The sequence below is a fragment of the Sus scrofa genome, chromosome 15 (assembly GCF_000003025.6).
Source record: "Sus scrofa isolate TJ Tabasco breed Duroc chromosome 15, Sscrofa11.1, whole genome shotgun sequence".
In the NCBI taxonomy this organism is placed as follows: Eukaryota; Metazoa; Chordata; class Mammalia; order Artiodactyla; family Suidae; genus Sus; species Sus scrofa.
This window is the reverse complement of record NC_010457.5, coordinates 85,086,417-85,114,203: the sequence shown is the minus strand read 5'-3', so window position 1 is coordinate 85,114,203 and position 27,787 is coordinate 85,086,417. Positions and strand designations below refer to the sequence as shown.

The 27,787-nt window shown below is 35.7% G+C and overlaps 1 protein-coding gene across 8 annotated transcripts in view; it reads left to right on the top strand.

Moving 5' to 3' along the window:
* The window catches only part of ZNF385B (zinc finger protein 385B), a 427,166-nt gene that overhangs the window by 354,909 nt on the left and 44,470 nt on the right, over positions 1 to 27,787 (top strand). For 4 of the 8 annotated variants that reach the window (XM_021075638.1, XM_013984309.2, XM_021075637.1 and 1 more), the window contains 2 exons: positions 1,316 to 1,354; positions 5,202 to 5,312. In XM_021075638.1, the coding sequence (XP_020931297.1) occupies positions 1,316 to 1,354; positions 5,202 to 5,312 (150 nt within the window). The remainder of the gene's footprint in view (positions 1 to 1,315; positions 1,355 to 5,201; positions 5,313 to 27,787) is intronic. The other 4 variants (XM_021075640.1, XM_013984310.2, XM_021075639.1 and 1 more) reach the window with 1 other exon arrangement.

The following is a 27,787-nucleotide window of genomic DNA, read 5'->3' as shown; positions in this document are numbered from 1 at the left end:
GGAAATTCCCTGGCAGCTCAGTTGGTTAAGGGTCCTGCATTGTCACTGCTGTGGCTCAGGTCACTACTGTGGCATGAGTTCGATTCCTGGTCTGGGAACTTTTGCCTGCCCTGAGTACATCCCCCCAGCCAAAAAAAAAAAAAAAAAAAGAGAGAATAATATGGATACCCAGACATTTAGCTACGTATGAGAAAGCTTTGTGTAATTCTTGAACAGTGCTTTTTGCTTTTTGAGTTTACTCTGATACCAGCCCCACCTGATGGCTAGCAAAGTCATTATAAGCCTTACAAGTGTACAATTCGAACTTCATCCTCTTGAAAATTATTGAGATGGTTGAAATGTTTGTAATTTTATTTTCTTTGCCTAAATTTCCATCTAGAAAAATTATTTCAAATGTAAAATGTCATCTAGTACTAAGTAATTTGATCATGTGGTCCCCACCTTAGATTCTCTGCCTTCTCCCTCCCCCCAAGTCTTCATCCTGCCAGTAGTGAAATGCTACAGTGTGTTTCTTTTCCCTGTGGCTAGGTTTTATTTGCAACTGCATGTCTTTTTATATGATTGCTTACACTGTACAGATGTAAATTACTTTTTGGTATACTCAGTGAATGTAACGATCTTAAAAAAAAAACAGATTATAGTTACATAAACTTGGTGAATACACCAAAGATACCTGTTTATTCTTATTTATCATTATTATTATTATTGTCTTTTTTTGCCTTTTCTAGGGCCACTCCCTCAGCAGATGGAGGTTCCCAGGCTAGGGGTCTAATCGGAGCTACAACTGCCGCTTACGCCACAGCCACAGCACCACAGCTCATGGCAACGCCAGATCCTTAACCCACTGAGCAAGGCCAGGGATTGAACCCACAACCTCATGATTCTTAGTCGGATTCGTTAACCACTGAGCCACAACAGGAATTCCCTGTTTATTCTTATTTTGATATTACAAATATAATAGATGGTGTGATAAGGCCAGCTTCATTAATTCCTTTTATAAGTATTAGAATGTAATAGTTAATTTGTCCATACAATAGCCTCTAATCATCTCCTCAATTCCTTGTAACAGCCACAACCCCATCTTTCATTTTTATTACCTAGCAGTTAATTGCGCAAATAGGCTTTGCTTTTCATTTCTACATGACTTTCATTAGAAAAAGGGGCAAGTGTTAACTCTTGCTGCTTTTTAGTTAGTAAGCATTTCAGGCTCTTGAATCAGAGATGAGCGAAGAAAATGGATTTTTAAAAATTTCATATGAATGTGCTTGCTAGCCTCAAAATTCCAGATGACTACTTCTAACTTTTACTCTTTTAGAAAAGAAGAGGCTTATTTGGGACCAATAAATTCTGCCAGGTAAGGAATATTGATAGCTACAGCTTTGTGGTAGTTTTTTTTCCTTAAAAGCTGTTTTTAGCATTGTTTACCAGTGAATCACAATCGTCTCAACCCATAGACAGCTTTCTCATGTAATGTGAACATGAGCTAGTTTGAATATTTAACAAGGCATTTGTTCATTTAAAAGTGTAAAAATTTTAATAAAGGTGTTTGAAAACACTTGTGCATTGTTAACAGTCAAATGCCTGTGGAATCCAATTGAATGATCAAAATAAGAGTTTGTTGTATAATCGCAGTAACTCCAATAACTTTCCTGAGTACTCTACATATGAAATTACTATCATATAGCTATATAGTTTTGCCTATACTAAATTAAATCACTTGCATTTATGACATTTTAGGATTTATGAGAATGTTTTTATTCATCCTGAATGTTTTAATCATGCTGAAAATTGACGATCAAATAAAAGACTTGCCATTGATTTGGTTATACACATCTCACTATGATTAGAGAGAACTGACTTTGCATTAGTGGAGAAAAAATTAAGTTAATATAAATTAACATCATAGTTCTCATTTTTATCTAACTTTTACAGTATTATAGGAGTGCTACAAGAAAAATTATGGGATTTTACTATTTTCATACTTTAAAAAACAAAAAGATCTTAAAACCTTTTTGATATTTTTGTTAAGCCTGGATCCCACTGAAATGACTCAGGAATTTGTATTTATCATATCAGATGGCAAATTCTCAAAACTTCAGCTAGACTGTCTGTTTCAAGATATCAGAAGAATTGACAAGTGAAACATTCTTTCTTATGCAATTTAAAGTCTTCTTTCAACTAATTTATGTCCTCCCTCCCTCCCTATATTTAGTAGTATATATTAGTATATTTATTAGTATATTTATGTCCTCCCAAGTGACATTTACATAAAAAATATAATTATGGAATTCAATGATAAACAAAGGAAGATATACAAGATTTAGGCAGAAAAAAAAAAAAGTGGACTTTTCTTGAAATACCTATAAGAAGAGATCATCAAGTGGAAAATAGAGAAAATTTGTCCCAAGTGAGAAACATAGAGGACAAATTTTCATATGATTAGTGGTAAATCACTCAAAGGATGGAAAGGCAGCAAGAGTTAGTGACAGGTGACAAGGAATGCAGTGAAAGGACTGTGTTTTTATGAGGAGAAGTAGGATTATGCGTATAAAGTCAAGAAACCATTTCCAGTTGAGTTTCTTGAGAAACCTCTTTAGCCTGCTCTGCATTGGAACAGATGGCTAAGAACTTGCCTGCCTTTTGTATTGAGGGTACTCAGCCAAAACTCACCTTTCAGGAAGAGAGTGCTCAGCCTTGGGAACATAAACACATTTTCAAGCTGATAGGATACAAATGTGAGATGTGAGTAGAATGAATTTGTAGCAGGAACTACTTGAGAAATTATGTAGGCAGCTAACAATTTCAAAATTTAAAGGGCATGTTTATATTCAAGGATTATGTTGGAGCTCTCAAAAGATTTACTAAAATTTTGGAACAGGCTTCTGTAGATGTATCTTTTGTCTGTTTCTATATTGCAGTATGGGATCAACTAGGATATGTGCATTTATTTTAGATGATGGAAGTTTTAATTTTATGTTAATTTTCAATATATTTTTTGAAATGAATAATAGAAAGGATATACATTAAAACCATGGTTTCATGAATATCATTGCTGTTTTTAAAAGTTGATTTTAATTTGATTTAAAGAGAAAATGTTAAGTGAATGATAATAACAATATATGCAATAGTATATGGATATGGCAAAAATAATGAAAGTGGCATGGCATGCAAAAAATGTGTTTAAGAAGTATTCATACAGTTTAATTCTATATAGTTCACAAGTCACCTGAGGTATATTTTTCAGAGCCTAAGAACAGAAAATATCTCAATAAAATGTTTTTTTTAAAACTCTGCATCCTGCCAATATAGTTAGTTTTTCCATCCTGCCACACAGTTACGCTATTTTATTTTCAAGCCTGTCCAAACTGATTTGCTGTCTCTGGTAACAATCAGAAAGTAGTTTCATGTTTCATAAAGGGATGAGACTTAAGTGTATGCACTTGTGAGGCTATTAAGAAAGTGAACTAGGGTTTTATTTTCTGACCTTTTGAGATTTTCTTTGCCCATAGAGGTTTTTTTTTTTTTAATTTTCATTAAATAAAATTTAATGCAATCAGTTACAACCTTGAACAAAACAAATCCCCAGATTTTCCAATAATGATATATTTAGTAGTAAAATGTAACACTCAACAATTTTTTCTTTTTTACTTTTTAAATGATCATACATAAGAGTTCCTGCTGTGGCACAATGGGCTAAGAACCTAACTGAATCAGATTGCTGCAGAGGCATGGGTTTGATTTCTGGCTGGTGCAGTGGGTTAAACGAACCAGTGTTGCTGCAGCTGTAGCTCAGATTCAGTCCATAGCCTGGGAATTTCCATATGCCATGGGTGCAGACATAAAATATATATGTGTGAGTATATGTATATATATATATATAAATAATCATACATAAAATTGACTTTGGGAAATGCACATAGTTCTGTGAATTTCAACATGTATAAATTTGTGTAACCAGTACTATAGTCAAGATATAAAATAATTCTATGATTCTAGAAAATGCCCCTCTTTGAATTTTTTAAGGATTTCAAGTCACACAACTTTTCTTTGAAATGGGAATGCATTGTCCTAGCCTCTCAAGCTTGTAGCAAAAAATAGACTACCGTGCAATAATTCTGTAATCCACTCTCCTTTCTAATGTATGTAAGTTCTTCTAATTGCCAATTTTGAACTTTGTTGATTTATATTCCTCATCAGGGATAGTATTCATTTCTCCTCTCTACCAAATATCATTAGCTAATCCAATCCTAAGCTCTAGCCTCTGGAGATTTTCTAGATGATGGTGTCAGTGGATCTGTCCTTGTTCACGTTACATCTGCTTATAAGTTATGCTTTGTTCATCATCTGCATTGTTTTTTGAGCTGCCAGTTGTCTGATGTTAATGCTGGAGATTATTATTTGAGAACACAACAGAATCACTGCTGTGTCTCTCTTTTGATAAGCTCTGCAGATAGTGTTCTTTCTTTTTCCAAGTATTTTCATGGCTTTGCGCCATACTTTTTCTATGGTTGAGTACTTTATTCACTGTATATTTCTCTGACTATGTATGGTACATGCAAACCAAAGGGAGGAAAGTTACAAGTTATAAGATAAAACTTTACTTGATTGATATTTAAATAGAGATTGCATCTTGACCAGTCTTTGGTAGGCATTTGAGTATACAAATGTGGCGTGCATTTCTAGGAGAATGAGTATCTAGAGAACATGAAAATAAATTATTTTAAAATAAAGATTAACATTTTCTATGCTGTGATATGAGCCTGTCTTTTATGACTTTGCCATATAAAAAACTAAGAAACTGTAACAGTTGTCACTGAGGGCATTTCAGACTATCTTAAGTATTATTACATCACATAGGGAAAAGATTAACAAGTTATTTTAACCCTGATCTTTGGATCTTAAGTTTCTTTGTTCTATGTTTAAGGTTTTTCATGGTTTCTTATATAGATATAAGATTTCTTAGAATGTTACGATTCTCCTTTGATTTTTTGTGTACGTATGTTATAGTTTCAAAACAGTTTTTTTGTTTTGGTTTTTAATTCTTGGAAACAAGTACATTACTTTTGAATGAGATTCTTTGTTATCCTTGTTTGGAAACTGAAAGTTAAAACCTTAAGGAATAAGACAGCTACTTTTACTTGCTCACACTATTGTCTATCCTTTGAAGTTATAAATTGACTATTTTATCATTTGCTCTTCAGATGGATCCTGTGCAAAAAGCAGTTATTAACCACACATTTGGAGTGTCCATTCCCCCAAAGAAGAAACAAGTTATTTCTTGTAATGTCTGTCAGCTTCGCTTTAACTCGGATGTGAGTATCACCTTTTCATTGCTCTCTGTAGTCTGTCAAGCTTCAAGTCTGATTGTTCTGAATATGTACATCTCTTCGTATTTGCATAGTCTCCAGCAGCCCCTCCTCTTGGTGGCCCACTTATGTCAGTGTGCTAGATTTTCAAGGGATTTGGATTCAACATTAGAAACTTGAGCAGTAGAGTAACTCGTATCAAAAGTCAAGGGTTTCTCTGTGTAATCTGTTTCACCTATACCATTTTACACTTAATCCCACAGTTATAATTACTTTTCAAAAATACTTAAATGGCAGAAAATATTTTTTAAAAGTTTAAAATGCGGAGTTCCCTTTGTGATGCTGCAGAAACAAATCTGACTAGGAATCATGAGGTTTCGGGCTCGATCCCCTGCCTCGCTCAGTGGGTTAAGGATCCTGCTTTGCCGTGAGCTGTGGTGTCACAGATGCATCTCGGATGGATCCTGTGTTGCTGAAGTTGTGGTGTAGGCTGGCAGCTACAGCTCCAATTAGCCCCCTAGCCTGGAAACCTCCATATGCCACAAGTGCAGCCCTTAAAAGCAAAAGCAAAAAACAAAACAAAACAAAACAAAACAAAACACAGCCCTATGTAAAATAGATGACTACCAACAAGGAAGTACCCCCTGATACTCTGTATCAACCTACCTGGCAAAAAAAGAATGGCTGTGTATGCATGTATAATTCATTCACTGTGCTGTAAAGCTGAAGCTCCTACAACATTGTATATACCCCAGTAAAAACACACTTAAAAAAAAAAGTTTAAAATGCAATGAAAATATGAAAAAATTAAAATGCAATGAATGCTGAAGAAAGCCATTATTATTATTCTTGATAACACATCACATTTTATGTATGTGTGCCAAATCATATTAAATACCTGAGAGAATAATTTATTATGCAATTTATATTTTCCTAGAACATGGAAGTACAGAGAAAGCTTTGTGAATTATTTTATCTGGCCAGCATAACTATCCTGTTTAAAAAAAAAAAATGATAACAAGAAAAGGGTAGGAGTTTCCACTGTGGTGCAACAGGATTGGCAGCATCTCTGCAGCACCACAATGCAGGTTAGATCCCCAGCTGGCATAGTGGGTTAAAGGATCCTGTGTTGCTGCAAATATGGCATAGATCGAAACTGCGGCTTGAAGCTCATTCCTGACCTGGGAACTCTATACGCCGTGGGGCAGCCAAAAAAGAAAAAAACAGGTACAAATCAATACTTCATGAAAGTCAATTTTAAAATGTAGAAATAATATGAAATCAAAATAAAGAATATTAGAATGTTTATAATACCCAGTTATCAAGTAAAGCCGATGACCAATACAAATCTGAATCTTGCAGCTATATATTATATATGTGGTATTTCCTGGGTTATCTCACTATAGAAGTCATTTTGCAAAGGGTATATTATAAGATTCATTTGGAAATACTGAAATAATAACACCGTTGTTTACATATACCATTAAAAGATGTTTTGCCAAATCAGCATAGGAAACATAATGAATGTTAGAGTCATTGGAAAGGCAGAGAGATGTTTATCATGTTTATAAAAGTATATTTAATGCAATTTCAACCAAAAACCCAATGAATTTTTTTGGCACCTTATAAAATCCTTCTCAAATCCCTATTCACGAATTAAAATGTTCCTAAATAAATTGAGGAATGTTTAGTATCAATTCATTCAAAATATCCTTAGAAATGTTATTTCTCTTCAGATTTATCTATAGACCCAGCACAACACAGATTAAAATCCCATAAGGCTTTTTTGTAGAAAACGCTATGCTATTTCTTAAATGTGTATAGAAAAGAAAAGCCCTATAATAGCCAAAACATTTTTTAAGAAAGAACAAATTTTGAGGACTTATACTTCTTGATTTCAGTACTCATAAAACCTATAGTAATCAAGACTGTAGTAATAGTGACAGAATAGTAAACATACTGATTAGTAGAACAGAATAGACCAGTTGATCTTCAACAAAGTTACAAAGGCAATACAAAGGAGACGGGCTAAGCTTTGCATATTTGCAACAATAGTGCAGTTGGATATCCACGTGTAAATTTGAAAAAGAACCTTGACTGCTACCTTACACGAAATACAAAAATTAATTCAAATAGATTACATATAGAACTATAAACTTAAAACTATAAAACTTCATCAGAAAACATAGGAAAAAATTTACGTGACCTTGAACTAGGCAAAGATTTCTCAAGAAACAAAAACAAGAATTATAAAAATGCTTATATATTAGACTTCATCAAAATTAAAAATTTCTATTCTTCAAATGACACATTATACTGTTATGAAAATGAAAAGAAAAGCTACAACCAGGAAAAAATATTTGTAAAACACCACTTGCATGCAGACTATCTAATAACTTAAAGCTCACTAATATATAGTCAAAAGATTAAATAAGCACTTTACCAGAGAAAAAATATGAATGACAAATAAGTATGTAGAACAATGTTTAACATCATTAGTCATTAAGGAAATGCACACCACACATACCACTATATCTATTACAATGATGAAAATTAAACAAATGAGTACCAAGTGGCAAGGATGAGGAGCAACTGGAAATTCATTCATTGTTGATAGAAATATACAATGGTGCAAGTATTTTAGAAAATAGTTTGGGGAGTCTCTTGCCTCTAAATCCACAACTCTCCCATTATATTATGTTGCCAAATGTAACAACATTACTCATTTTTCTTCGCATTTATTGTGCTCCTGCTTTATGCCATGCACCCTACAGAGCTGGTTCCAGAGACCAGTAGCAACTTTTGCTAGCGAATGAAGCATTCAAGGATTAAATTTCTTCGACCCTCTTAGAACATGTTCCAGGCCTTTTGCTCTTTATTTTAATTATTCTGTACATAGAAAGGCCGCATGTATAGAACACTAAATTGAGTCCTTGAATGTGATTTAATTCCTAATTTTGAAATTGATAAACCACTTCACCACTGTGGGCCTCAGTTTCCTCTTCTATAAGATAACCTAAAACGAAGGATGTGATCTTTGCAAGGACCATTCCAGCTCTATGATTAAAAGTAATTTCCATGATACTTCTTTAGAAGGACAGGATATAAACACCTCCATCTTACAGGCAGAATGGCTAAGACCAAGAAAGTATACTGCAAGTTTTGTTTTTTGTGTCATAGGTGGGGTGTGGGGAGGTGTGCCCGGCTTTTTTCTACACTCCAGAATTGCTTTGGAAGTGGATTTACCTTTGACTTGAGCTTCATTCTATGTCAGTAATTTTCTTTGCATTTACTAACGGAGATGTGGACAAATGTACACACGTGAACATGTGGCCACCAGCTTCCTTGTCACCACTCAAAAGCTCTGTTGATAATGGAGAAAGAAATTAAATTTCTGAGTCATGCTTAGACTCTGGGCAGTAAAGCCACAGAGTCTGGATGACAAATTCACAAGTGTGACATATACATGTTCTCAGTGTTTAGTAATGGTGCTATAATCTGCATAACTGAGCTCTGAAACTGAGCATTCTTTATTTGGGGGAGAGTTTATTATTTTATAATTACCCTATTTACATTTTAATGTAAGAATTAAGAAGATTCTCATTCTTATTTTCTTTAATAACATTTCTAAATCAGCCTGAGACTGAATTGGCTTCACTCTTCAGTGTAGAAAATATGTTTATTGAAAAATCTGGAAGGCAGATTTGCACAGTAAACAGACTGCATTCTGCCATTCTCCATTACCCAGATAAAATGTATCAGGGCTGGCTTTGTGCATTAAAATTCAATGTGACCTAGTTTAAGTGTCTGGTAGCCCCCTTTGTCCAGCTTTTATCATCTCAGTAGAACTCCACTGTTGGAAAGCAAAAGGCTACAGCTTTATTTACACAATACAGTGTTATGCAAATGAGAAAGCATTAATCACGAACATTTCCCCAATGAACCTTTGCAAATTGACACCATTAACTTTGCCAGGGGGCAGGCATTGCAGTCCAGTAATAGTGTGTCTTTCCAACTGAGTCCCAGACACTTGCACAAATGTGTATAGTACCTGTATCCCCAGTTTCTTCTTAGCTACCTTGCTTTTTCCTAACACAGTTTAAGCTGGGCAGTGAATAAAATTATCCTGGGCCTGAATCCCCTCTTCCTCACCAGTGAACAAGTGCACAGCAACTCTAGTATAGACATAACCTGATAAGCCTCAATCTGAATCTTCCCTTTAGTTGGGAAATACATTTCTAGAGTTAAGCCTTACCAGGGAAATAACTATTCTCTACCGCTCCATAGTTAATTTTAAAGAAGACTCAAAATTTTCAGGCTCTCAGTTTTTCTATGAAAAGACTAGATAGAAACAAGAGCTTTTACTATAGGCTTTTCAAATATTTTTGAGTCTGACCTTTTTCTTTTTGGCTAGGTTGAAAATTGGCAAATCCCAAATAATTTCTAATTTTCATGTTAATTTTAATTTCTTAGTGAATAGTACCAGAAGGATAAAGGAAACAGATCCTTCAGTAGATTTTTACACAAAATCAGGACAATTTAATACTCTTAAATGTTTAAAAATAGAGATGATATTATTTTATTGTTGTAATCTCAGAACAGACTTAATCATAAATACCCTTAGCATATGACTGGGTCCTTTATGCTTCATGGGCAAATCGAAATGAGAGCACAATGATCTTTTTAATCAAGTATTATATATTCTAATTCAGGAACTGACCCTGAAATTTTGATACTCAGCATTAATAACACAATTGATTAAGCATGAGATGCAGGGTCTGTAATTGCTGACCCACTCACTTGAAGCTAACTCACTTGATTTTTTTTGAATTTACAGTATTACTTTTTGAATGGCATTATAAACTTCACATCATTTACAGTTCACATTATTTTAAAATTTTACTTTGTGGCTCCTCTAGGTTTTTTATTTTGTTGTGTTGTTTTGGTTTGGGTTTTGGTTTTTGGTTATCTAGTATCTCTCTCAATCTCTCTCTTTCTCTCTCTCTCTCTCTCTCTCTCTCTGTCTGTCTCTCTCTCGTTTTAGCCCACTGTTCTTTTTTCTATGTTCTATTTCTTCATGTCTCTAAATATAAGATGCCATTTCATTGATTTACGTCAGACTAATTAAGTATAAAGGGACAGGAAATTAAGGATTTGCTTAGAAGTTAACATGACAGGGTGACCACCAGTTTGTGTGAATATTTCTGTAGGTGACCTGACTCTCCCATTCTTTACTATAAATCTCTGAAATTTCAGAAAGTGCAATCATCCGACAATCACCCTCAATTTCCATATGACTGCAATTAGTGTGTAATTGATATGTCTGCAACACTACTTCCCTCCGCATTCTGCATCTTTGTCATCTTAACAGTTTTCCTTTGGATAAGGTTAAGTATGCCCTCCTGGGCCTTTATCTATATCCCTTCCTTTTGTAGTTTTAATCTTTTGCCCACTTCCTGATTTCTTTAGCAGTTTATATAAGACAATACAAATTATCTGTCTTGCATAAACAAATGGCCCCCATCGGCCATCTGCCACTTAAGAGGCTTTAGTGCTGTTTCTGCTAGAGGCCCTGGCATTCTCTGTCATCCAGCAGGGATCTCAGCAGTCATGAGACTAGCGAGAAAGCCACAACTTTGGGTCCCACATAAATGCCCTTTCCACACACTCCTGGCTGACCCTCCGTCTCCTTTGGCCCCCAGGCCTAACCACCTCTCCACCAGCTGCCAAGAGGCAGCAGGTCCCCCATATCAGGTGCAGCTGCTTCCCTGGGGAGTCAAAGCAGCAGGGAAATAGGACCCACTTAGTCACTTTGTTCAAAGCTGTAGCTTTGCAGCAAAAGTAAAAGAGGCACTTAGCCGCAAGGGCACCTGCTTCCACTTTCTGAAGGATCAAACTTTTTGTTTGTTACTGTGTCACACTCTTCTAGGGCACTGCGTGTTCTGCTGTTGGCTGCCCACAGTTGGTTTTAACTCTAGAAATTCTGTCTACCAGTCCTCAGTGTTTCTCTTTCTACTAAACTATCATGTTTCTCCTTCCCTTGTTCTCTTCCTTCTCTTCCCCCTTCTTCCTCTTTCTCCTGCACAAAAGTATAAAAATCACATTCTTTTTCCTTTCTCTCATAGACACTCATAGTATCTTCATTAAGATGTTTTTAGACTAATAATGATTCATTGGTTTAAAGTCTGCGGTATTTTTCACTTGAAAAGCCCCTAGGGCATAATTTTTTTAAAAAATATTGAGCATATTATTTAAAACTCAAACCAATCTAATGTTTTAAAAAATTTATCTTAGGACTTCCTGTTGTGGCTCAGTGGTAATGAGCCCGACTATTGCCCATGAGGATGTGGGTTCGACTCCTGGCCTCACTCAGTGGGTTAAGAATCTGGCATTGCTGTGAGCTGTGGTGTAGATCGCAGACACCGCTCAGATCCCAAGTTGCTGTGGCTATGGCATAGGCCAGCAGCTGCAACTTTGATTCAGCCGCTAGCCTGAGAACTTCCATGTGCCACAGGTGTGGCCCTAAAATGACAAAAAAAAAAAAAAAAAAAAAAAATCCTATATTTCCTAAATTTTTAGACATGGCCTTTGATAGCTGACATGTCAAGGAAAACCTTGAACAGTCCATCTTCTAATATTTGGCCCTCCTTACATCACCACTGCCAGATATGTCCAACAAATACAGACACACATTAGGTCTACTGGTCAACCTAACTCTTCCCTCCTCTCACATGCTCACGTACAATCACTGCCTGCTCCCCATTCATACATTCTATCTTTCTCTTGAAGCCCTCGACACGAGAGCAACTTATGTAGTCTATTAACTTATACTATGTTTATAATTATGTAGTCATATATAAATTGTGTACACACAATTACGTATAAGTATATATGTATAATTTGTTGGGTTTTTTTCCTAAGAATTGGTGCTGATAAAATGTGAGAGGCAGAGCTTTAAGAATACTGGTACCTAGCTGCTAAGTTTCACCTATGCTAACAGTGGCCCCCCATTCAGAAGTGGAATAAGCCATGGAAGTTGGTCCTCACTAATAAATGAGTTTATGATGAAGGGGTTTAGAAAAAGTCACACTCAAACTGAATTCTGCAGCTGATCATTAAATAAAGAGATATGACCATGATAATATGCTCACAGCTGGGTTGGGAGGTGAAAGCTAGTTGTCAAGTTTACATCTGCCGTTAAGCAGTACAAATTGTTAGATAAATGAATGATTTTGTAAGTTTGAAAAACCAACTGATTCTGTCAGGAAGAAAGTTACTGAAGATACAAGGAATCAATAGCATCCAATGGAAATCTAGAAAATGATAGCCTGCTTTTGTCAAACATTTTACATTTTTCCCATAAATAAAGACTATTTATATTGATTCTTAGGTTTGGAGGGTAGTGGAGCAGATAGGAGGTAATTAAAAGCATAAATCTCAGGAGCTTGGGAAGGTAATTCTCTGCTTTGCAGGCAGAGCTGACAAAATGATGAACATTTTTTGCTTCAACATGACAGAAATATAGTGTGGTTACGAGGAGAAGGAACATACCAAGCTAAAATTTTCTTCAATAACTGCTGTTTAAGAACGCTCTTTAAAAAAAATCTAATCAGCTTTTTTAAAGCACATAGTAGTTACTTATTAAATTATTTTAAAACTGCCTTGAAAGTAGTACTGTCATATTACCAAAATGTTTATCTTTCTCAGAACTACCTTATTTTAAATGGGCATTTGATAATTTAGGACTGATTTTAAATTCATCACTGAAAGAAAGTGAAGACTAGGATAAAGTGAAGTTTTTAAAAAGCAAGCATTTTGACTTCTAGAGACTCACCAGATCCTATATTTAATTAATGGGAAAATTGTGCAACACAAAATTCAATCATTTGGGGCTTTTCTTAAAACATATAGGTGCCTTACCTATGATTCACCATTAATGCTGCAAGCTTTGGTGCATTTCTATTAAATGTTGGTTTGCCAATCAAACATTAATGACACCTTTTAAATAATACTATAGGTCTTCTTTTTTTTCCCTATGTAAATGCCTGTATTAGTAACTCTTAGACAAAAGTAAAAGATTCCTGAAAGGATTTTCAAGTCATTTCATTGGTGACTTTTTTTTTTGCTTTTTAGGGCCACAGTAGTGGCATGTGGAGGTTTCCAGGCTAGGGGTCAAGTTGGAGCCACAGTCACTGCAATGCAGGATCCAAGCCAAGTCTGAGACCTACACCACAGCTCATGGCAACGCTGGATCCTTAACCTACCGAGCGAGGCCAGGGATCGAACCTGCAACTTCATGGTTCCTAGTTGGGTTCATTTCTGCTGCACCACGAGGGGAATTCCTCGTTGGTGATTTTTGTCATCTGAGAATTGTCTTGCCCACTTTGTGAGTTGGGGAAGATTGTTGAAGGCTTGTGTATTTTTCTTGTTTGTTTGGTATGGATTTCTTTAGTTAAGATTGGTTGTGGAGTCCTTAACCATAAGATAATGTTTCACTCAATTTTTGTGGTTTGGGATTCTTCAGCTAAACATTTAGCAACCTACAACTACAAATCAGGTAGAATTTCTAGGCTGAAAACCTGTAGGTTTCCTAAATAATTAGTTGCTGGTTTAAGGTATATATTCAGGCTTTATTTAGTACATGATTGGTTTCCCATAGCTTGTCTTTTATTTTGTATGCTTGAGTGGGCAATTGGCTGTAATTTTCACAAGTTTTGCAACCAGAAAAATAATATTACATGTGTAAGACAAAAACACAACAAAACAAAAAAGCTGGATGCAACAAGAAGTAATTTTGCCTTCTCCATTGCTTCCGAGCAAGCTGCTGATTTAATACAGTTCAGAACATCCTGCAAAAGAGGGAATGTTTAGCTACTTTCATCTCTCAAGCAGCTCTTTGAATAAAGTGACAGCACTTGCCCTGGAGGCTGGAGAACTTTAGATATGGTGGGACAGCATAAAGATCGGTTTTTCTTTCATTTTGTTTTGTTTGTTTGAGGAAGGGATCTGACTAGCAATAAGGAACTCTAAGAGGTATAGCCTGTTGTGGGAGAGGGGGCAGGAGGACAGCATATGAAATATTGCTTTAGCCAGTTTCTAAGATTTCAAGCTAAAAACCTTTGATGGAAAAAAAAAAATGGTATTGCTGATCAATATGAGTTCTTCAAGGAGAGTAAAGAAGATGTCAATTTAGCCAGAGATAGGAGAAGAGTGTCAAAATAGATCCTGCCTAGAAAGGAAGATTCAGGAAATGTAAGACAGGTTCTCGACCCTCATAGACCTGATTAGCTAGCTAGAGAAACAAAACTAAGACACTTAGAACCTGCTGAACTGTGTGATGTTAACTGTAGTGTAATATAAATTTAGGAAAGTAGACAGCGCCTGGGCTAGAATAATTAAAAGCAGAAAGCTAGCATTTCACAGATGCCTGTTCTCCTGCGAGGCTCTATATTAGATACTCTCCACTATATTATCTCTATACAGAAGTTCATGGAGGAAGTGAAACCTTGAAAGGCTTGAGAGACGGTCCACATTTGAGGGGGAGAAAATTGAAGAATTATTTAATACTAGCGCTGAAACAAATACAGCTTCTTGAGGATGTGGTCTATGGATAGGCTGAAGGGTGTCTGTGAACCCCCTAAAATAGTGCAAAATTGTATCTGTCTACATACTTGAAACCATGATCCCTTGGGGGGATGGTTAAGGTGATTGACTCTTCCATTTCCACAGACTGAAATGTTCCACAGCTTCATTTGGCCACATGTTCCAGGATTTAATCATTTTTAGTGTTTCATCATATCTAAATCTTTATAAAAAGAGAAAAAGAAACCTTAGTCTTTTTTCCCCTCCCTTTAGTTCTGTCTTCCAGGACACATGAAAAACAAATACTGTATTCACTACTCAGAAAACAGATCTGGTGAATAAGAACTGCCAAGAATTCTTCACTCTGTTTAGATTCTGACTTTTAGGGGCTGAGAATATGATTCAACCTTTATTAATTTGCGTTTCCTTCAGACAGAAGTGTATTTCAGATCCCAACTGTGGCATACCTAACATTTCTGACACCGAGAGCCAATCAATTTTAACATTCCCTCTATAGGACAAAGTCATTTTCGGAAATAATTGGGAAATTACATGAATAATAAGAAAAGCCAGGAAAGAAACAAACTCAGAGACTTTTTTTTTTTGCTTTTCAGGGCTACACAGAGGCATATGGAAGCTCCAAGGCTAGGGGGTCAAATCAGAGCTGTAGCTGCCAGCCTATATACCATAGCCACAGCAACGCAGGATCCGAGCCTGTCTGCGACCTACACCACAGTTCATGGCAATGCCAGATCCCCAACCCACTGAGCAAGGCCAGAGATTGAATCTGAATCCTCATGGATACTAGCTGGGTTCATAATCCACTGAGCCACACCGGGAACTCCCTTAGAAACTTTATTAAAGTTTCAATATATTACTATACCACTAATGGTACAGTACAAAAAAGGCAAAATGTAAAGAATTGCTCCTTTTTATTGCAATAATGTATTTTTAAATGAGAAAAAGCATAAAGCTATGTATCATTCTGTCACAGTAATGAATAATCACCTTACAGTAGCAAAGAAGTAAATTTTAATAAAATCAAAATTATATGAAAGGCACAATTTATGTACCTACTAAATTGCACTACTGATATTTTCTTCTTCATTCCTTAATTTAACAGCACATAACTTAAAAAGAAGCATACATTTTAATTTTTTTGGCCACACCTGTGGTGTACAGATGTTCCCAGGCCAGGGATCAAACTTGAGCCACAGCAGTGACAATGCTGGATCCTTAACCACTAGGCTACCAGGGAACCCCCATAACTTTTAATTTTAAAGCTAATCAAAGTCAGTAATATCTGTCATGTATAAGCTAAAATTTCTGTTTACCAGATAAGAATAATACATCTCAACACTATCTCACTCAAAGTTTAAACACAAATAAAAATTCTAGGAGTTTCCGTCGTGGCACAGTGGCTAACAAATCCGACTAGGAACCATGAGGTTGCAGGTTCGATCCCTGGCCTTGCTCCGTGGGTTAAGGATTTTTCATTGCCGTGAGCTGTGGTGTAGGTCGCAGACACGGCTCGGATCCCGAGTTGCTGTGGCTCTGGTGTAGGCTGGTGGCTACAGCTCCGATTAGGCGCCTAGCCTGGGAACCTCCATATGCCATGGGAACAGCCCTAGAAAAGGCAAAATAAATAAATAAATAAATAAAAATTCTAATTAGTCATGTAAAATGAGAATCAAAAGTATTTCAAGTTCTGTTTTCTTTCTCTTTACAATTACTATCAGTTTCATTGTTTATTTCAAATCAACTATTGAAATGCTAGAATGTGAGTGGCACAGGGTTTGCAGACTCAGACTGCATCTGAAAGGAACTTAAGTGATTCTTAACCTTGAGGAATTTACTATCAAAATGAGTCGGTGGAACACCAACATCAAATGCTTTCACTGACATGTGGAATCTGAAAAAAGGACAGACGGAATTTCTTTGCAGAACAGATGCTGACTCACAGACATTGAAAAACTTATGGTCTCTGGAGGAGACAGTTTGGGGGGTGGGGGGATGTGCTTGGGCTGTGGGATGGAAATCCTATGAAATCAGATTGTTATGATCATTATACAGCTACAGATGTGATAAATTCATTTGAGTAATAAAAAAAATCGAAAAAAAAATGAGTCGGTGGAGCAGAGTCATTGTGAATTGGGAGTTTGATGGTATAACTACAAGTTCTTGTATTAACTTCCATGTAGCTATTTAAAAGATAAGTAATAAAATATGCAGATTTTAAGTTTACATATATATTATTAAAATTCAACTGTAATTACAACAATTGCTTAAAACTTAGACTCACAAAATTTTTTCAGGGAGAGGTATTTTATTATTGTGTTTAGAATTGTCAGCATGTAATGATAATAAAAAGCAGAACTATTTTTAGTCAGTTGTATTATTTTTAAACTATCTACAGATAATGCAGCCCCTTATCTCCTGGACTGAAGTGGACATCTGCCTCCCACCACTCCCCCGCCCCCGCCCCATATATCACGGACGTTTGTTATTCCATTGATAGGAATTCTAGTTCTACTTTATATACATGTTACATTTGGCATGGAGATAAGTAGTGCTGACTTATAATCACCAAATAGTTTTCTTTTTATCTTTAATAATGCCCACTGAATGTTCTCTGAAATGTAGGTTTCATTATCTCCGACCTGTGAGCTTCAGGTGACTACCTGGTTTTTGCTCTGGCAAGAAATAACATCCTGTATTATTACTTGAGAGACACCTAGAGGGCCTTTTTATGTGATGATTTACTGGTTCATGCCTTGAATTTTTGGCCTTTTCTTATATCATTTGAGAGGAATGGAAAAGAGTAGATTCATTAAAGGGACACTTAGGTTATTTGTTATAGTTTTGTAATTTAAATTGTGTAGGCCAACAAAATGCCCTATATGCACTTTTAAACTAAAAATACCAGCAATCTCTTTTTAAGATTTAATTTATACATTTACACAGATGGTCATAGAAGGGGGTATTCATTAACATCTGTAAGTGTGGGGAAAATGGTGGATGTCTATATTTGTAAAATGCCAGAATAGAACTACTGAATTTGCAGATGTAGATTAAAAAATACAAAATTTGAATATCTGAAAGACATTCTCTTCAAGCTAGTTTTCTAAAGATCTAGACATTGAGTAATTGTCTTTTGCATAAATTTCCATTTTTATAATTGTAGTAAATTCTTGTTAATTTGGATGACATTAATGAGGGATTTGTGATAATTCAGGTATGGGCTGAATTATACTTTTGTTTGGTCTAAATTCTTTTTTCAAAGACAATGCACATGAGTGCTGCAAAGGAGGCAGAAGCACCAAGATTTCAAATACCAACAGAACCAACTTTTCCAAGCTCCTGTAAGCACTTTAAGGGCACTCATTAAAATAGAAGCAATGATATATTTTAAAATAATTTTCATATATTTTAACATATCACCTAGAATCTCTGGTAGCTAACAACATTTCTTCAAAAATGGTCTACTTTTTCAAATTTTTTTTTTTTTTTTTTACCATTTCATTTTGGCCATTACCCAAATTAGTCCACATTGTTGAGGTTTTTCTGAAATTATTTAGTAACATCTAGTACTATTCTCTTTTTTTAAGCAAATGATATTTTTCTGACTTGGTTAGCATTTTCCCAGAAAATCTTTTGATTCAAATGTTTTAACTTACATGATATCTAGGTTTTATATTTCAGGCCAAACAAGCATTGTTTTGAGAGATGATTTTATCCAATTTAGTTATTTGATCAAATTGACTGAAGGATACATAAATCCCTGATTTTGTGTTCTGACCTGGGGCTGTCTTGACAGACAAGTGAATGAGCTACTGTGTGTAAGAATTGTTGCTCCAATAACTGAGCAATTGGTCTGTTAGGAATCTATTCATTTCATATTGAGAGGGATCAAGTGGCCGGACCCCAAAGGTCATAGCAACTGGTCTTCTTCAGTAGACCTTCGTCAGTCCACTGCTTCTAATCAGAGGCTAAGGTCAGTCAGGAATTTGCAGGAAGTAGGAGTTACTTATTGGGTTATGGCCACTCTTGATACCAAAATCTTCACTCTCTTTGTCACTTAGCATCCTCAAAATTCATGTTTCTAACCAGTATAAAGGTTCTTGTCATTCGCCTCATTGTTTGCCTAGGTTCAGCCTCAATGGCTTTCTTTTATTTCAGTAAATCTACAAAGCTACTTCTCCCCCTCTCCCTTTTGTTCTGGTCTTTACTCCTCAGTCAGTTCTCACCTTCTATGTCTCTTCCTCACAGGAGCTTGTCCAGACTCCTTAGTATAAACTAGCCCCACTCTCAATAATGAATTTTATAATACCCAGTAATTTTCCTCCATGAAAGTATCAGTTTGTAAAGATACTTCATTTAGGTAACTATTCATTTCATATGTTTCAAATACAAACGCGCACACACACACACACACACACAATTGTTGGCTCCAAAAGAACAAGGATTGCATATTCATTACTCCCTGCCCCCATTGCCTAGCACATTTATTCATTGAATGACTAAAATGGTCCTGAAGAGGACTTTTTTAATCTTTAATTTATGCCACCCAAAGATTGGTTTTGAATTACTGAATCCATTCTCCGCAATGAATACTATACCTTATATGACCTTAAAGGTCATCTCCCCAAACATTTTTTCACCTTCAGTTCATTCTCTCTAAGGGAATGAAGATCATCTTTTATTTGATTGGCTAAGGGAGTCTATTCTGTTTGGGATCTTCCCCAGTAAAGGCTGTTTGGACCCTGGGCTTAGGATTTGCTTCAATGGTGCTGAATCTTGGGTTCAAGTCCAGGGTCTTCTATTTCTGGTAATGTGATATTAGACAGTTAACTTTTCAGAGTCTCTGCATATTTGGATTAATAATACCTGCCTCACATGCTTTATAAGGATTAAAGCAGATGCAGTCTGTAATGTATTTAGCGCAGTCTGTAATGTATTTAGCACAGTCTATGATATACAGCAAACAATAAATGGTAACTCTTCATCACTATTTTTATTATTGAATTCAGAGTAATTTTTAACCTGACATTATGTTTACAATCTTTCTGGTTGCTGTGTTCTCTCTGTAGTTGTGTGTTCCTCAGCTCTTTGAAGTGATGGTGAAGTGCTATAATTTTCCTCGGAAGAGTAGGTATAAATAGGTCCCTTATCTCCATGACACGACTATCACTAAACTTTCTGTCCAATATTATGAAATGTTCTTCTAGGATACAAAGACCTCCTGCGTTATTTTCTGATTATTTTATGGGTTTTTTTGATATTATAAAAAAGTATGTTAGCATTTAAGATGTTGTTATACTTCAGTGAAACTATGGTTTTTCCTTGTTAATTGTGTATGTATTTTTAATTATTTTTCCTTTGGAATTTTCACTTGTCTTGACCCCTATTTTCTTGCTGTCTTGTATATCCAGCTTTTCTGATGGCCTCTTTTCTGTATCCTGTGCTGATTTCTCTTCCTCATTTTACCTTTTGAATTTAGCAGCTTCCCAAGATTCTTTCCTCAAAATAAGTTTTTCTTCTCTCTGTTCTTAATTCATCAGGAATCTTATCCATCCCCAGGGTTTCATCTCTCATCTTATCATGTGGTTCCAAAATAGATGTCTCCAGCCTCAGCCTCTTTTCTCAGCTATCACTTGTATTTCCAGTTGTTTGTTGGACTTCTCCACTGTGGATCCCATGAGCAGCCTAAATAGATGCCCAAACTGATTTCTCGTTTTCCCCTACAGAATTTCCTCACCCCATCACAACTGCATTTTTTGTTAATCATTTTACCATTGTCCCTGTTATTAGGGCCTGAAACTTCTCAAAGACACTCTAATTATTTTTTTCTCCTACCCCTGCTTTAATTCTGTTGTCAAATAATAAAGACTCTTTCTCCAATCACTTATTCATCCATGTTATCAGTATTTATCAAATGTCCAGATGTTCCAGGCAGTGTGCTAAGTCTAAGAGGTATAGTGAAGAGCAAAAATCTTGTAGGTACAGGTCTTAATGAATGTTATTGTCTAGTAGTGAAATACATGCATTAATTGAGTTATTATGAAAATTAATAATTTTTAAATCGTTAGAAGTGCTATAAAGACAAGAATCCAAAAAGTTAGGATGTGACTTAGTCTGGGGGATCATGGAAGACTTCTTAAGGATGTAATGTTTGGGCTGTGTTCTAAAAGATGGATAGGACTTAACTAGGAAAAGGGAAAAGAGAGTATTTTAGGCATGTGCAAAAGGCTTATACTCTAGCTACACCCTCTTTTAAATTTGAAAAAAGGAAAAAAGAGCCTGCTATCAAATGAAACTAGAGGTAGGTAGAGAGTAGGACATATAGGCCTTGAACATGATGATTTTAGGACATATCGGTTTTGAACAATGAAGATGTCAAGAATTTAAGCAGAGCAATGGTGATGTTTAGATTTGCATTTTTAAAATATCACTTTGGCTGCTGTGTGGAGAACAGATTAAAAGATAGCAAGAAGGGACCCTTCGTGTGATCACTAAAGAGGCTGTAGTTCAGGTGAAAAATGATGGCAGTTTGGACCAAGGTGGTTATGGTTGAGATACAAAGAACTGACTTGATTAGAGAAATATTTAGGAGGTAAAATCTATAGGACTTAGTAATTGAATGTGGGGATGGAGGTAGAGTGTGACAGTGAGAATGATCCCTGGATTTGGCTCTTACAATAGATGTAGGGTGATGCTATTAGCAGAAAAGGAATGCTAGAATAAGGACTAGGTAATTTTGGAAATAAAGACAGGTGGTACCAGGAGTTTGGTTTTGAACTTAACATTGAAGGTTCTTTGAGATATCCAAATGGATATTATGAATCTGGAGCTCAGAAGAGAGATCTGGACTAGAGAGGTAGAAATCAGGAAATTATTGGTGTAGAGATGACCAGAAAGTTGTTTGGGTAAAACTGAACAGGGAGTAGACTGAAAGGTTTGGAGTAAGACAGGAAGGCTTAAAACAGAACTTTGGGATGTATCAACAATACAGTGACTGGGCAGGAGAAGATGAGCCTGCAAATGGTTCTGAAATGCAGGTGGAGGAATACCAGCCTGGGAAAGAACCTGGGAAAAAAGTGTCTTCCAGTAGAAGCAAGAGATCAGCAGGGTCAGACACCCCTGTCTGGTCAAGCAAGATAAGGAATAAAAGATATTCTTGGTTTTAGGAGTTAGGGCATTGGTGTCTTGGTGATGTCTGTTTCAGTGAATTGGGGTGGCCCATATTATAGAAGAAAAAAGGAGCTGTGCATACAATTCATTGAACAGATTAGTCTGTGCAAGGAAGCTGAAAGAGTGAAAAGCTAGGGTTGAATGTAGGTTGAGGGATAGTCTATTTTGGGTTGGCAAGATCAGCTCTTGTTTAAACACCAATGATAAGGATTTGTTTTGGGAAGGGGGAGTTTTGTATAAATGTTAAAGTAGAGAAGAAATCATAGGCACAGGGGAAAACCAAAAAGAACAGAATCTTTAGAGAGCAACTTGCCTTAATAAGAGGAATAGCTCTTCTTCTTTAGAAGCTCTGGCTTTTGGTTTTTAGAGTCCCCCTAAAATTTGAAATCTGTGTATTTAAGAGCCCCAATACTCCTTAATTTGCTATGGCAAGAACCTTCTAGTTACTCTACTGTCTTTTCTTTCCTTTTAGTAGGTCTTAGCTGGATCAGATTATGCTAGAAAAGAAAGCCCTCAGTGGCTTCTCATTACCTACCTAATTAAGTATGCTATTTGTCAACTACCTTCTTACTCCTAGTATTTAAGCCCTAAATAGACACTTGCCTTTCTAATCTTTTCTTCCATTCCTACTCCACACATGCCCACATTTCACTCAAACTGGTTTATTCACATTTTTCTAAACAAAAATTGGTTTTTCCAAATTTTTTTTCTGGTAGTCTTCTCATTGGGAATATATATCTCTTGTCTTTGAAATTACTGAAGCACTTACCTCAAGGCCCTCTTTTTTCCCAAAATTTCATACCATTTTATTAAGCCCAGGGCAGGGGTATATGCATTTTTTTTTGCCTGATTCCCAGAAATATGTTTAGAAAAATATATAACAGTAATATATCCATAATCACAAATTATGGTGTGGAAACTAATCAGAAAATTTTTTTAAATGTCTGTTTTAATTCAATTAAAGTACTTTTGAAATCATTTCTGGTTGTAAGAAGAAAAAAATAATCTTTTGAAGCCATTTTTGCATCATGAGTGACAGTACAGCTTTGAAAAAAACCTATATATCCATCAATAAGGTACTGTTAAAATAAACTATGGTTCATTCATATACTGGAATAAATATACACACCCATTTTAAAAATTAAAAAACTTTCTAATTACTTTAAAAAAAAAAAACCTCTAAGATCTATTGCTAAATAGAAAAGGAAAAGCACAGAATGACATATGAGGTATGTAGGCATTTGTCTAAAAATGTAAGAAAGGAAAAATACATGCCTGGTAGGCATGTAAATTAGCTCCAGCAGGATTCACAAAAAGTGACAACAACTAGTTGCTAAGTCTGAGAGGTAGATTATTCACTGTGTATGCTCTTTTGTTTTATACTTTTCAACTATATGATTATATTACATTTAAAAGAAACAAAAGTAATAGCTAATTGGATAAAAACAAAATTCTATAGAGATCATGGTTGATTCAAATTCAAAGATTGCAGCTATTCCAAATATTAGAACTATTGGTTAAGAAAATCATTCTTTTATCACCTTTCTGATCCTTTCATGGAAGTTGATTTTGAACCCTTTTCATCTCTTAGCTGGATGGTTGTAATAGCCTCCTTTTCTACTTTGCCTTACCCTCAAACCCTGACCATACACACATAGCGTGCTTTCCACACGGTAACCCGAGTGATCATCTTCTAAAAAGAAGTCAAACAGGGTTGCTCCTCTGTTCAAAACACAGCTGGGATTTCCCATCTACTCAGAATAAAAGTCAAAATCCTTAGAATAGCCATTTGCAGTTCCCTGGACCCGAAATGTTCTTCTCCCAGGTATTCACCTGGTTAACTCCACCACTTCATTCAGGTCTCTGTGCAAATGCCCCCTCAACAGAAACTTTCCTTGATACCTAAAATGACACCCACCCCATCATTGTCTGTCCTCCTTACTTTTCTTTAGTTGTTAATAGCACCACCTAACATATTCACAAATGTATCACTGTTTAACACTTACTACTATAAAATATATATAAATTTACATTTCATTGTCTATGCCTCCATACTAGAATATACATTTCACTAGACCTGCATCTCTCAACACTTGCAATGATGCCTGGACATAATAGATATTCAGTAAATGTTTGCTGAATGAACAAATGGACTCCCAGCATTAAATTCCTGCTTTAGAAGATTTTTCTTACTCTATCCCATATATATTATATTCAATTCAAAACTTTTTTGAGTCTATACTTTGTAATAGGTGCTACAGAAGATTGAAAGATGAGTAAAATAGAGTGTACATTGATCTTGTCATATATGAACAGCCTTTGTTGTGGCTCTTATGGGTGAGTAGAACTTTTCAACAATTTTACATGGAATCAGAAACTGAAAGTCCACTTAACATTCACTGATTATATTGAAATATTATAGTATTTATGAGTGAATAAAATTATGGGCATTTTTATTTTAGTTTTTTCCCTCAGGCCAATTTCTTACATGTGAGGAGGGTACACCAGATTAATCTGGTATAGAAACTTCTGGTTTGATCTGTTTTTTTTTTTTCTTTTTAAGCTTTTTAGGGCCGCACCCACAGCATATGAAAGTTCCCAGGCTAGGGGTTGAATCAGAGCTGCAGCTGCCAGCCTACATCACAGCCACAGCCACGCAGGATCCAAGCTGCATCTGTGCCTTACACCACAGCTCACAGCAATGCCACATCCCGACCCACTGAAGCGAGGCCAGGGATCTAACCCTCATCCTCATGGATACTAGTCAGATTCATTTCCGCTGCACCACAAAAGGAACTCCCTAATCTGGTACTTTAATATAAAGATAGCATCAGTGTAACTCAGGATGGCCGAGTGACTATTTAAGATGTGGTTTCATTATTTTCTCTTACTTATATTTGTATGTTTTGAAAGGGTATGGTATTAATCTTCACATTTACATATTTCACTTAATTTTGAATTATAAGATGTCTTCTATGCTTTAAAGACTGGTTTAGTGCTTTGGGGTATGAGTTTTACAAAAAACCTGTTTTTGTAAAAGAGGTTTTCGAATGAGGAATGATAAATAAATAATATTAAACATATGTAAAATATTACTAAAGCCATTTTTCAGCCAATATTCTGAGCATTGCACTTTCAAAGTTACTCTGCCATGTTTGTCTGTAGTAAGGATCTTATATATCAAATAGGAGACACAATGCAAATTCTAATTTTAGATTTATTTTGTACCACTTATATAAATGTCTTTAATATGGAAATGGAAATAAAAGTAATACCTTCTAGACTGATTAAAAATGAATGTGTGGAAGCGTGGAAGCCTAATTTAAAAGACCGTCAGAAGACTTGAATTAGTTAGCTGTAGAGTCACAGCTTTAAAGCACAGACTTGAATTATATTGCATTACTTATCACAGAGTAACAAAAATCACTCTTATAAAGCACACAATGGCAATCCATTTCTCCACTGACAGATAGCACCCCCAAACATGTTAGCAACTTGGGATGTAACTGTGAAATCACTATAAACTCTGTATTTCAAGGTAGTGGAGAATTATTAACTACAATGTCCTAGTTTAATATAAAATTTGAAATTAATTTGAGAGAGATGGATAATTTTGAATACTATGGGGAAAATTTTAAAATAAATGGCTCGAGAATATAAAGTAATTAACGAATTCTTAATGTTTTGTAACATATCATAAAAATAAAATGACATCCATGTGTTTCATAAAAATTCTTAGATTTAAGCATTCCAACAGATTAGGTTCCATATGCACAATTCTTTGAGAAAAGTAGATATTTTCATAAGTTTTAAATGTTCCCATTATTTCAGATCCAAGATCATGTTAATGTACAGAGCACTATTTTTCCCATTTTGAGCATAATAACTTAGAAAATATTTTCATCAAGTACATTCTTTGTGGAGTCCGTGATATGCTCCCCCTACAATCTGGAAGAGAAGTTAAGGGCGTATCTTGCTAGGGTTCATTTACTTCATCTTGCCTCCGTTAAACTCTTTTGCTCACAACTTATCATAAAATTGGCTCAGTTACTGACCTCCAGCCCAGAAGATAAAGTAAATATACTTTTCAAAAGTTGTCCTATAGGAGTTCCCATCGTGGCTCAGTGGTTAATGAATCTGACTAGGAACGATGAGGTTGAGGGTTCGATCCCTGGCCTTGCTCAGTGGGTTAAGGATCCCATGTTGCTGTCGCTCTGGCGTAGGCTGTGGCTACAGCTCCGATTCAACCCCTGGCCTGGGAATCTCTATATGCCTCAGGAGCTGCCCAAGCAATGGAAAAAAAAAAAAAAAAAAAGTTGTAGTATAATATGAAAGGGAGAAGTAAGCAATCTTATTTTCTTTGTTTTGGGGTGGGGGGCTGCTCCCTCAGGCATATGGAGATTCCTAGGCTAGGGGTCCAATTGGAGCTGTGGCTGCCCTCCTATACCACAACCACAGCAACGCTGTATCCAGCCACATCTGCGACCTACACCATAGCTCATGGCAAAGCCAGAGCCTTAACCTACTGAGTGAGGCCGGGGATCAAACCCACAACCTATGGTTCCACTGCACCATAACGGGAACTCCAGCAGTCTTATTTTCTTAGGGTAAGCATCTTAGATATTTTTTGCTGAATTCTTAACTAAATTGTGATGATGTTAAAGAAACCGTGACATTAAATGACTCATTTTATTATCCATTATCTATTTTGGAAAAAATTCACATAAACCTACTTCCATTTGGTTGATGGGGGAAAAATCTTTTTCAAAATACAGTCGCTGTAATTTACAGTATTTGTGAATAGAACTAAAAATTAATTTTCTGGGATGAACTTTACCTTGACACATATATATGACTAATTTGTTTTTAAAAGGAGATAATTTTTAATTATGGCCTAATTTGGAAAAAAGGAGATAAAAGGAGGAGAGGCGCAGAATTCAACAAATTAAAGAATTTGGGGCCTAGATTGCAATGGATATAATTAAACTCAAATAACCGTCTCTCTTATACTGCATTCTAGGGTATAGTTGGATATCCAGAGAAAGAACCTTAGATTTCTGGAAATCATCTAAAGTTAAGAATCCACCCTCACATAATTGAAATATAGAACGCACTGGGAAAATGAAAGTTTTGTTCACTTGCAACTCTATAAGATACAATTTTATTAAAGAATAAAAGCACTTTTTTAAAAAAAGGCCAATTTTTGCAGTTATTCGAGATGATTTTTAACTCAAACTGCCATGTTTTTCTAATCCATTATGTAAATTCTGTCATAGTTGTTAGGTCCATTTATAGCTTCTGCATGTTTCAGTGTGTAAAGTAATTCCACAATGAATCACACACCAGAAGCATGGACATCAAGACTCTCAGCTGACTAATAGGCTACATTTAAAAAAATTACAGAATTTCCTGGCAGCTTAGCTGTTAAGAATCTGGTATTGTCACTGCTGTGGGTGTGGGTTGGATCCCTGTCCCAGGAAGTTCTGCCTGCTGAGGGTGTGGCCAAAACAAAAACAAAAAAAGATAAATTACCTTGAAGCCCACCAAAGACCTTTGCATTGTTAAGAAATGTCTTAATTTGCCGGCATGGAAGTTTTTTTGATAACATGAATAGACATGTAATACTCATGTATTCAAATAGTGATATTTAAAGCAGCCACAATGTAAGAACTCTACTTCTGTTTCATGATATTTGAGAAAGTCTGAAT